General features: G+C 38.2%; 1 protein-coding gene across 1 annotated transcript in view; it reads left to right on the forward strand.

The window, feature by feature from the left end:
• Positions 1–13,109, forward strand: part of KIF5C (kinesin family member 5C) — a 102,717-nt gene that overhangs the window by 56,216 nt on the left and 33,392 nt on the right. Inside the window, exons 8-11 of the mRNA XM_081325165.1 lie at positions 1,381–1,505; positions 2,784–2,888; positions 3,848–3,996; positions 7,974–8,122. Coding sequence (XP_081181291.1) covers positions 1,381–1,505; positions 2,784–2,888; positions 3,848–3,996; positions 7,974–8,122 — 528 coding nt within the window. The remainder of the gene's footprint in view (positions 1–1,380; positions 1,506–2,783; positions 2,889–3,847; positions 3,997–7,973; positions 8,123–13,109) is intronic.

Consider the following 13,109-nt stretch of genomic DNA (forward strand, 5'->3'; position numbering starts at 1 on the left):
TTCCCCTGGGGATAACCTGCCGGCATTCCTTGACCGTCGGTACCCTAAGAGGGCCCTCCCTGTGGGAGCGCACGGGACGATGGGAAGTTGATGCCGGCAGCAGGTGTTCCCTTAGTTGTTAGAAGACAACCAGTAAACTCCAGGATTCATTCAAAATAAGTCAACATCAGGACAGGTAACAAAGGAAGACTAGGTTACACACACTCAGTACAAAAAGAGATATACCCTCCTGACACAATTCTAGCCTTATATTCTAGACGGACCTGGGTTCTATGCTTTAATTATGTACTCAAGTGCCTGTCTGAATTTGAAAACAATAAAAACAACTTATTTTTAACTGTGCTGGAGTTATTCTCATTCAGGAGTCTAACAACTTCATAAACAGCCCCCCCCCCCGCCAAACATGTCCTCTTCTTGCCCTAAACACAACAGGCTACTTCAGTTCTTCCACTATATAGGTTGTCCTTGACGTCTGACCACAGTTGGGATCAGAATATCCATTGCTAAGCAAAGTAGTTATTAGGAGATTTGTCCCTGATTTTATGACCTTTTTTGCCACATTTGTTCAGCAAACTTGTTAAGTGAATCATGTGGTCTTTAAGTGAATCCAACTTGGCTTTGTTTGTTGGAAGCCAGTTGGGAAGGTTACAAATGGTGATCACATGACCCTGTGAGGCTGCAATTGGCATAAATGCATGCCAGTTGCCATGTGCCTAAATTTCGAACATGTGACTAGGGCAGGGGTAGGCAACCTTGGCTCTTTTATGACTCGTGGTCTTCAACTCCCAGAATTCCTGAGCCAGTCTGCTCAGGAATTCTGGGAGTTGAAGTCCACGAGTCATAAAAGAGCCAAGGTTGCCTACCCCTGGACTATAGGGGGATATTGTGATGGTTGTTAAGTGTGAGGACCAGTTGTAACTCACTTTTTTTCCAGTGCCATTGTAACTTCAAAAATGAATGGCTGTAAGTTGAGAACCACCTCTACTTGGATTTTCAAAAGGCTTTTCACAACGTCTCTTAATATAGTGAGCAAGCTGTCCCCGATTATAAGGATAGGTGGTTTAATGCAGAGGTCCCCAACCTTGGGACTGTGGCTCAATACCAGGCCGCAGGCTGTTCAAGACCGGGCCGCAGGAGAAATGGGCAAGTGCAGTTACGTGAAGCTCCACTTGTGCGAGCAGAGGGCGCTTGCACTCACACGGAAGCTCCATTCAGAAATGAATTCTGAAGAACTGCAATGACAGACAAGGGCCAACTTTAGTCTTCGCTGATAAAAAGAAGGAAATCAAATAAGGATGATGGTTTAATGGAATTTAGAAGAGAAAGATTAAAAAAAAACTCAAAAGAGCATGATTAGCTTATTGCATTTTCTCTTCATAGACATGAATGAACACAGTTCTAGAAGTCACAGTATCTTCCTAATTAATATCAAACAAGAAAATGTGGAAACTGAAAAAAAACTCAGCGGGAAGCTTTATCTAGTAGATCTTGCTGGGAGTGAAAAGGTAATGATCCTGTTACTGCTACACATAAAATTCTTGACTACAAGGTAGGACCTTTTGAAATTCATGACTCATAAATTACACTTGAAATGTATAAAGGCTTTAGATTGTATTTATTTCCTTATATTTCCTATTCATAAAGCTTCCATCTCTATCTGGGAGGGGCTAGATGATTGCCTGAGAAGCAAATAGATGGCCTTGGATATAATACGTGCCAATTCAAAACACTGCTTCATTGTGTTTAGATAGGGGATAAGCCACTCCTAAATATCTATTATCCTAAATAAATGAGGTAATATCTAGCAAAAAGGTGACAGCTCAAACTTCAGCTATTGCTGCAAAATTATTTGGTAAAATCTTTTCTGTCAGGATAACTGAAACATACCGGTATCTTTCAATTGCGGTTTCAAATTTATTTTTTAAAATGATTTCTGTTTCTGAATGTTTCTGAACAATGTCACCTCCAGATGTGTTAGATGATCTTTAAAATATAAAGGCCATTATTTTCTTTCTTGTTTAGGCGTTGTTATTCTTTGCTTTTTTTACTTTTTTCCCTAGATCCACTTGTCTAGTAAAAATTTTTAGTTGGCACATCAGCGTATTTGTGTGCATATCCTACTATTTATTTAACTCCAAATCCTCCTGAAAAGAGATGGACATATTTTACACAGGCTTTTCAGTTTTATCTTCAGATATATGAAGTTATTATTGGTTACTATTGTACACAGTGAAATTTCAGTTTAACTGAGTTGACATAATTAACATTTTACTTAATTTGCTTTATTCATATTATTTGCAAATTATGTAAATTGGTGCAGTAGATTTACATGAGATGAAAACAGTTACATATTTAAAATAATGTAAACTGTTGCAAATAACATATGTTACATTAATTGCCCAAACTACTTCAGAAACAATGGACACATTTGGGAATAAACCCTGAAACAAGATCTGCTGAATGGAGGTCTGGAAAATTGAGGTTTTATTGTAAAAATATGAGAATGATCTGAGAATGCAAGCCAGTGTTTAGCTATAGTCAGATAGATTTGGCCTTCTAAGCTGATTTTACGGATATTGGAAATGTAAGTGAAATTCATGAATGTGAGTGAAATGTAGTTAACTTAATGCTGTTTTGGATGAACTGAAAGTATTGTAGATATTTCTGATGTAATGGACAGTGTTATGCATTTCTTCTAAATGTAACCTCATCATTGTTTTTTCCTGTCTTTTGAGAATATGAGCTCAGTTCACTTGGAATGACGTGTTTTCTTTTTCTGATAGGTCAGCAAAACTGGAGCTGAGGGATCTGTTCTTGATGAAGCCAAAAATATTAACAAGTCTTTGTCTGCACTGGGTAATGTGATTTCGGCATTGGCAGAAGGAACTGTAAGTTTCCTTCCTTCCTTCCTTCCTTCCTTCCTTCCTTCCTTCCTTCCTTCCTTCCTTCCTTCCTCCCTCCCTCCCTCCCTCCCTCCCTCCCTCCCTCTTGCAATTTAATCTTAAAATAGATAGAAGAAATAATCAGCATATTATCCAACAGCAAACGGCTGAGCATTGCCTGTGATGAAAGTATATTGGATCCCATTGATAAATACATTCATGCATAACTATTTACTTCTCAAATGCAGGTATTTGCATCGTATTGTTACAGTTGATGCCACTAGGATAGCTAGTCTAAGCAAATGGCTTATGTGGAATTATTTATGCATGGGTTGTGGTGTATGTAGACACCCATCAGGTTGTACAAATAAAACATTTGAACAAACAGAAGATGCAGTTGAATGGAGATGAAAGCATGGGGAGAAAAAACAAAACATGAGGCCCTTTTTCCCCTCAACCAAAATAATGAATGAAAATAATATTGAGCAATTAAAATATTTATGTGTTTTTAAAATTATGTACCAATTGAAAATACCCTGAAAATATATCACACCTACACTCCCACATATATATACCAAGATACATAATTTATATTTTGGACGGTGTTTAGGTACAGAAATCCAAATCATAGTATGGCTAGTTATATATTATTGTGTAAAAGTAAAACGTTGGGGCTGTAATGTTATTAATCTTCTACTGTGCTAAAAAGAATCAGAAGTCAATGACTTTTTCCCCCTTTCCCTACTTCTACCTTATACTTTTTTCTTTTCCTCCTTTCTTCCCCTAGTTTCCCATTATTTTCATTTTGTTTGTATTTTATATTGCGATGAACCAATAAAAGATTTTTTTTTTAAAAAAGAAATCCAAATTACAGCATTGCCAACAAATCTCAGTAACAACCTCTGGGCGTTTGTGTGTGTTTGTGTATGCATGTGTGTTTCAACGTCTTTATCTTTCTTAATTAGAAAACACACGTCCCATATCGAGACAGCAAAATGACCCGAATTCTCCAAGACTCCTTAGGTGGTAACTGTAGAACCACCATTGTCATCTGTTGTTCCCCATCCATTTTCAATGAAGCTGAAACCAAGTCTACTCTAATGTTTGGACAAAGGTGAGCAAGCATATCAGTCTTTTTTTTTAATGCCTTTTATTACTGACCTTTACTTTGTTATCAAAACAGGTTAAAAATCAAAGTAACTGAAACAGATTTTAAATATAAACTTGAATAGAAAGATGCCATGCATTGTATGAATACAAATACAAAGGAACTGTGTTTTAGACTTTAAGAAAGAAAATCAAATCAGCATACACAGAGAAAGAGAGACAAACACTCCTCTATTCTATTTCTTTTGAAAAAGACAATAATGTAATATTTAATTGCTATTTAGCGTGCTGTATTATTTAGTAAAATATGCTGTGAAATATGAAAGAGGGTTGCACAAAGATTTCACAGCAGAAATTACATTCGCCAATTAAAGCTGAATATAAAAATATTGATGGGCCTGAAAAATTCCACCAGCAAGCAGCAATGACATTCTGATAGTTCTGAGAAAGTGGTCAAGAAAAAAAATTGTGCATGCAGCAAAAGAATTTCCGTTGCGATTTAATTTTATGCATCAATGCTTTGCTGGCTCAGGGTCTGATGGGACTGTATTGATTTTTTAGCAATTATGTTGATGTGAGTAGCTATTTCTGCCATAAATTAGATAGGTGAGTATCACTAACATTTTCTAAAACCTGTAAGAATATGCAGACTTCTAATTTTCCAGCCAGCATCAAACCACAATAGCACTGTTAGAACTTAGTTAAATTTCTTTCAGTGGCTTTGGTGGCACAGAGAGTTAAAGGTCTTATATAAAACGGATTATAAATCCAACAAATGAAATGAAACATAGTTCTCCAATAAAATGCAACATAATTAGCATAACTGAGAAAAATGCAAACCACAATTCTATTTATTGTTAAAAATGATGCATTAAATACATTAAATTGATTGAAATTGTTGCAATACTTGCATTTGGAGGGATATGTATATTATCAATATGATAGTATTTAATATGAATTAAATACATATTAATTTAATTTAATACAAAAAAAGTAGAAATGGCTAGAAATGTTTAAAATTGGAAAATTAAATGGAGAAAGCATAATAGATTTGTTTGTCCTTACTCCTGGATGGATATATATGCATATGCAAATATATATACACACAAACATATACGTACACACACACACATATAAAATTTGGATTGCTAACAAAAAAAAATCCTCCCCATATTTGGGTCGACAGGGTACATCAAAAAACATATATATATTAGTTTTCATTCAAAACTAAGCTCAGAAAATTAGTATCAGTTTTCCCAATCATATTCTCATATATATATATGAATGGCTGACTATATATCAGTATGGCTGACTGATGAGAACAAATAAGTTTGAAATGATCATATCGGTCTCCCTTTGTTCTTTGTTAGCAAGCCAAAAAAAACAAAAAAATTACACAAATATGAGCTGCCACTGCTGTGGCTACTGCCTGTAGCCCTTGGGCTAGGCTGAAACAGGAAATAAGATTTGTCCCATGTCTGGGACTAAGCAAGTGTATTCTGAATGCTTAACAAACATTTATCACATATCTTCCTTGCTTCTCAGCTAACGGAGAGAGAGAAAGAGCCTGTGGCCTAGGGGTTAAATAACTGCTTAAGACGCAGTCGGCTGAGGTTCGAATCTCAGAAGGGTATGGCTGACTGATGAGAACAAATAAGTTTGAAATGATCATATCGGTCTCCCTTTTTTCTTTGTTATCAAGCCAAAAAATTTACACACACACACAAACACACACACACACACACATTATAGCTATATATGGTGTGTGTGTGTGTATACACACACCATATATAGCTATAATGTTTATATGACTGTAGATACTAATGAGCAATCAATGAAATGACAAATTCTGGTTAAATCATTTTAGTCCATTGCTTTGGGAGTGAAGAGATAACATAATCTATAGGCTAATTGTCAGGCCTCTGACACTTTTTGAAAATATGTCTTCTTTCATTCCTTGGTGCAGAAGACTGATTTGTTTATTCACCATAAAGGAATAAAGAAGACATTGATATAAGAAGTGGATCTTTTTATTGTGGGGACTTTGAAGAAAAATAAGCCAAGAATCAGCAAAAAGAACATAAGCAAATTCCCCATTCATAGATACTGCTGTGTCTCAAACAAGTTAAATTTGCCTTCTGTTTTTAGCATCTAACAGTTGCTTAATTCTGCATTTCAGCTGGAAACCTTTTGCTTGATCTGTGAAGAAGGGATATATTTAGTTTTTATTTCAGGATGCCTTGGAATTTGAATACTTTAATATAAGCTTCATTTGAGAACCAAAGAGATTAACAGCCTTTGTTCTTGCACATTCTCTGATTTGCTCTTTTTGCAATTTGTGTGTATTTGTCTTGGAATCATAGAGCGATTCCTAAGAGATCATCAAGTCCAACTCCCTACACATTGCAGGATTTATTTTACCATCCCTGATAGATGATTATCCAGTTTTTCAGCAAAGCCTTACTAAATCGTAGTTACTTGACAGCAGAGAGCTGAAAATGGCCATAAATGTGGGCTGATTGCCCAATGCCCAAAGTGCAGTCACAGGAATCTGCCCCCCCCCAACATAGGAACTTAAAATCAGGGTCATAAATAGCTTTTGATAGTCTGTTGTAACTTCAAACAGTTTACAAGCAACCAATCATAAGTCAAGAACTATCTGTATGTTTTCCTTTTAAATTTTTATTTGATTGCCAAATCTTGAGCGTGTGTGTGTGTGTGTGTGTGTGTGTGTGTGTGAGAGAGAGAGAGAGAGAGAGAGAGAGAGAGAGAGAGAGAGAGAGAGAGAGTTATGCAGTTATAGAATTCATAGTATAGATCAAGGGTGTCAAACTGCTGGCCCACGAGCCGGATGCATCATAGTAAAACTGCGCCCACCCCATTGTCGGCAATGGGGAAAAAAGTCACGATATGTTGCGACACATCATGTGACATTGCAAGTTTGGCACCCCTGGCATAGATAAACTTGAGCCTATTCTGTAATTCATAAAAGACTCTAATCCTCATGTACTGTATAGAAGCTCTGATGATGAGGGCCAGGCCAGGTGCCTTCAATCAGTTTCACATTTCCTCCCCTAATTCCCTATTATTGTCATCTAGCCATCTCTTCCTAGATGTTCCTTTTATTGTGCCCTACCTGTCCGGGGCTAAGCTAAGCTTTCTTGTTGGCAGCACTTTTGGGGAAGAGATAATACATGGATGTTCTCGGAAGTCTGCCAGTCTGGAAACCTGTCAAATTAGACCTCACATCATTGCAAGGCAAGCACATATAGGGCTCCCTTACAACAACTTGAATATTTCAGCCAACAGAAGTGACCTGGGTAGTGTTTTCTGTGAGCCTTGTTCACCTGAGAAAGGAGAGATAAAAGCCAGAGAGGATGATATGCAATTGCTTTATTTCAATACCTATAGTAGCCCTATAAAAGGGATGCGGTGGCTCAGTGGGTTAGGATGCTGAGCTTGTCGATCAGAAGGTCAGCAGTTTGGCGAGTCGAATCCCGAGTGCCGTGTAACAGAGTGAGCACCTGTTACTCGTCCCAGCTTCTGCCAACCTAGCAGGTCGAAAGCACGTAAAAATGCAAGTAGAAGAATAGGGACCACTACAGTGGGAAGGTAACAGCATTCCCTGCGCCTTTGGCGTCTAGTCATGCCGGCCACATGACCATAGAGACGTCCTTGGACAAGCGCTGGCTCTTCGGCTTTGAAACGGAGATGAGCACCGGCCCCTAGAATCGGAAACGACTAGCACGCATGTGCGGGGGAACCTTTACCTTTAGTAGCCCTATGGGGTGATCAGAATATTAAGCATTAGGAGATAAATTGAGAGACTATGTCAAATAAATGACAAAATGTGAAACTACTCTACACATTACTGAACCTGGGGACAAATTTGTACTGTAGCCGTAACAGTGGTTTATATCTGAATATTTACTTATTAAACAGAGTGCATTAGCTAAGACTGTGTTCGGTTTGTTTTCTGGACAGAGCGAAAACAATTAAGAATACAGTTTCTGTGAATCTTGAACTGACTGCTGAGGAATGGAAGAAGAAATACGAGAAAGAGAAGGAGAAAAACAAGACATTAAAAAATGTTATCCAGCATCTGGAGATGGAACTAAATAGATGGCGGAATGGTGAGTCACTGCTGAGAATCTACATTAAAAACCAAAGCCAAATATTTGCAATGGTAGAACAATGTTAAGTTTTATCTTTGTATGTCTGGAAATGTATCAGTAAAGCTCATTCCTAGGCAGAGGCCCAGTTCTATTGTGGTGCTTGTTTTCTTCATTAACTGTAAAAGGTAGAACAAACATTGGGTCTGCACTATCCCCTTCTTGTGTGCAGTACAGGCTTGGATTAAACAAGAGCTTTAGATGTAGAAAAGCCTTGGTTAATAAATTAGAATAGTAAGGCAGAAGTTATATTTTAATTTGTCATTAACTTAAAAGCAGAAATGGTCTAGGACTCAAGATTTAGATGAAGGCATGCTCCATACTAAATACATTGCATTATAGTATAGTCTGATTGCTGTTCCTGGGTTTGTAAACCATAATATAACCAAGAAGGTAGCATCTTTTATTTTATTATAATAGATAAGAAGAATACAAGTTACAAATATATGTTCAGAAAACATTATTTCATGATTTAAAAAGCTATAGCTCATCAGCTAAACACTGTAGAACTTATCCTTTCCCAAAGTACGCCTACAGTCTAAGAGCCTGCTACTCCATCACCCTTCATTGGCTATTGGTTTGCCCTTGATAACATGCTAGGTGTGGAATGGATGGTAGCACAGAATTTAGCTATATGGCAAGAAATGTTTAATTTGCGTTACTACAGAAATATAGAATGCAAAACCCAGAAAGAAAATAGGGCCCGATCTGCTAAGGTATTCACTCTGTCAAAGAAGGAGATAAAGTTAGTTTAGCATGGTTGGCTTGGGATAAAGTGCTGTTGGCTTCTGTTAATTGTAGCATGGTTTTCTGAGCACTCACAAGCATTCTGTTTAATGATCTGTTCAAGGACTTTGCTCAGGATAGATGTGAAGCTGCCATATCTGTTATTTCCTGGTTCCTATTCCTTTCCTTTAAGGGATGCGGTGGCTCAGTGGGTTAGGACGCTGAGCTTGTCGATCAGAAGATCGGCAGTTTGGTGGGTCGAATCCCGAGTGCCGCGTAGCAGAGTGAGCGCCTGTTACTCGTCCCAGCTTCTGCCAACCTAGCAGTTCGAAAGCACGTAAAAATGCAAGTAGAAAAATAGGGACCACTACGGTGGGAAGGTAACAGCGTTCCGTGCGCCTTTGGCGTCTAGTCATGCCGGCCACATGACCACGGAGACATCCTTGGACAAGCGCTGGCTCTTCGGCTTTGAAACGGAGATGAGCACCGGCCCCTAGAGTTGGAAACGACTAGCACGCATGTGCGGGGGAACCTTTACCTTTTACCTTTTATTCCTTTCCTTTATTAAAGATAAAGATAACATTTGGAGGATTCTCTGATTTAGTATTCTAAAATAAGTTGTGTTCTATTCAAGTTCATAGACATATTTTTTTTCTAATTTTTTATATTACTGAATAGTTCACCTTTAGTAAAAATGTTATCCTTGTAGTTTACACTTCTGGAATTTGAATATCAGAATCAAACAAGGAGCATGGTGAATGTTGTTAACTTTAAAGTGTACACATACATGTTCATGAATACAGTTAAGGCACCAGGCTACGAAGCAGGAGACTGGCAGTTCTAGTCCCACTAGGCATGTTAGTTTGCTGGGTGACTTTGAGTCATCACTCAAAGAATTAGCTATGTTTCACTGCCTTCACTTTTTATAAAAGAATAATAAAAGGGGCATACAAAATCTACAATAAATAAATTGCAATTCAGCAATTTGGGATACATTATATCCCTTTTTTAAAAATAGAAGTTTTAACATCATCTTTAATGTTCTCTGGTTAAGAGTAATCATCTATTCAGCTCACAATTTCTACCTCCCCCTTTCCTGCTATTTTTAAATAAGAATAATTCCAAAGTTTCAATTTCTCATGAGATCTAGAATTTAATTTCCCCTAATAAGGCTCAAGTATGTCAGTCTTTATTATATGCTAGGACCATCATAAGATTTCTCTTACATTTAGAAGCAAAAATATGTCAGGATTTTAAAAAATACTGGATAATAATGATGAGCTCATGTTCAACTATTAATTGACATTTTCCATATATGTTGGAATATACGTTCTTATGCATCATTTAAATAAAGATCACCTACAGTATGTTTCTAGAGCTATTCATGGAGTTAATGGTGTTTACAGTGCAATCTTTCCCATATGGACTCAGGTTTTGAGTAGGGCTAAATGCCAAATGAACATATAAATATGTACTTCACATGTAGCCTAGTTAAGTCCATTTTAGTCATTATTGTAGCAGACTCTTCAGGCATGGTTATAGTGTGTGTGTGATTTTTCACTAGTCTTTGAAGTTGGCTTTTAAAAGCAAAAAGATGGACTGCTGCCAAATTCTTTCTTTTGATACTGATTATCCCACTCTTTTTTCCATTTGTAATCTTGCTTCTGAAGTTATTTGGGTGTTTGGGTGTTTGCTCTTCACTAATACCAAAAGCTAAAAAAAAATGAACTTGAATAGTACACAAGTAATTTAGAATACTAAATCAGAATATCCTCCAAATGTCATTTTTATCTTTAATAAAAGGAAGGAGAAAGACCCAGGAAACTGCAGACATTGCATTTCCTTTTCTAAGTATTTTTTTCCTCTTAAGTTGGGTTTAGCTGATTCCTAATAACTATCTCTAAATCTATTGACACCACTGAAATCTTACTCCTTTCTGGCGCATGCTGGCCAATCACTTAAAGGAAACCACAATTAGAATATCTTGTGTGTCGTGAGTTCTCAGTTTATCTTATGAATATTGCATCTGCAGAATTGTAATAGTTCTGCACAGTTGGATATCTCACTGTAAATGTTTCGGGTAAATCAGTGGATTACATACGATGTGAAGTCCTAACAAGAAATGCTTACAAATTTACCATGGATTGTAAGAGAAAACGTTCATCCAGGGGGATCTCGTTACCATGGAGATGCCAATGGAAGACATCAATAGGCAGGAGGAAAGTCCTTGCAGGAACTCACCACTGGGAGACATGCACAAGCTAGCCCCTTTCTTGTAATTAATGCCACCCAATTGCTGAACAATTTGGTACCTGTTCAGAATAGTACAGGTGAAACTCGAAAAATTAGAATATCGTCCAAAAGTTCATTTATTTCAGTAATGCAACTTAAAAGGGGAAACTAATATATGAGATAGACTCATTCCATGCAAAGCAAGATAGTTCAAGCCGTGATTTGTCATAATTGTGATGATTATGGCTTACAGCTCATGAAAACCCCAAATCCACAATCTCAGAAAATTAGAATATTGTGAAAAGGTGCAATATTCTAGGCTCAAAGTGTCCCACTCTAATCAGCTAATTAAGCCATAACACCTGCAAAGGGTTCCTGAGCCTTTAAATGGTTTCTCAGTCTGGTTCAGTAAGAATCACAATCATGGGGAAGACTGCTGACCTGACAGTTGTGCAGAAAACCATCATTGACACCCTCCATAAGGAGGGAAAGCCTCAAAAGGTAATTGCAAAAGAAGTTGGATGTTCCCAAAGTGCTGTATCAAAGCACATTAATAGAAAGTTATGTGGAAGAGAAAAGTGTGGAAGAAAAAGGTGCACAAGCAGCAGGAATGACCGCAGCCTGGGGAGGATTGTCAGGAAAAGGCCATTCAAAAGTGTTGGGGACTTTCACAAGGAGTGGACTGAGGCTGGAGTCAGTGTATCAGGAGCCACCACACACAGACGGATCCTGGACATGGGCTTCAAATGTCGTATTCCTCTTGTCAAGCCGCTCCTGAACAACAAACAACGTCAGAAGCGTCTTACCTGGGCTAAAGAAAAACAGACCTGGTCTGTTGCTCAGTGGTCCAAAGTCCTCTTTTCTGATGAGAGCAACTTTTGCATCTCATTTGGAAACCAAGGACCCAGAGTCTGGAGGAAGAATGGAGAGGCACACACTGCAAGATGCTTGAAGTCCAGTGTGAAGTTTCCACAGTCTGTGTTGATTTGGGGAGCCATGTCATCTGCTGGTGTTGGTCCACTGTGCTTCATTAAGTCCAGGGTCAACGCAGCCGTCTACAAGGAGATTTTGGAGCACTTCATGCTTCCTTCCGCAGACGAGCTTTATGGGGATGCTGACTTCATTTTCCAGCAGGACTTGGCACCTGCCCACACTGCCAAAAGCACCAAAACCTGGTTAAATGACCGTGGGATTACTGTGCTTGATTGGCCAGCAAACTCGCCTGACCTGAACCCCGTAGAGAATCTATGGGGCATTGCCAAAAGAAAGATGAGAGACATGAGACTGAACAATGCAGAAGAGCTGAAGGCCGCTATTGAAGCATCCTGGTCTTCCATAACACCTCAGCAGTGCCACAGGCTGATAGCTTCCATGCCACGCCGCATTGAGGCAGTAATTGCTGCAAAAGGGGCCCAAACCACGTACTGAGTACATATGCATGCTTATACTTTTCAGAGGTCCGATATTGTTCTTTGTACACTCCTTGTTTTATTGATTGCATGTAATATTCTAATTTTCTGAGATTGTGGATTTGGGGTTTTCATGGAGCTGTACGCCATAATCATCACAATTATGACAAATCACGGCTTGAACTATCTTGCTTTGCATGTAATGAGTCTATCTCATATATTAGTTTCCCCTTTTAAGTTGCATTACTGAAATAAATGAACTTTTGCACAACATTCTAATTTTTCGAGTTTCACCTGTAGAAGTGATTTTGTATCTGCAGAGAGAAATGACACCTTACAAAAAAAATCATCCCTAACTCAGGCAAGAGGCTGCATCATATTTCTGGAACCAATCCAAAGAGTCAATCTGTCTCTTAATAATGAACAAATCTAGCCAAAAGAGAGAGAGAGAGAGAGAGAGAGAGGGGGGGGGGAGAGGGAGAGGGAGAGGGAGAGGGAGAGAGAGAGAGAGAGAGAGAGAGAGAGAGAGAGAGAGAGAGAGAGAGAGAGAGAGAGAGAGAGAGAGAGAGAGAGTCTTCTGT

This window comes from Vipera berus (genome assembly GCF_964194415.1).
Source record: "Vipera berus genome assembly, chromosome: 1".
Classification (NCBI taxonomy): Eukaryota; Metazoa; Chordata; class Lepidosauria; order Squamata; family Viperidae; genus Vipera; species Vipera berus.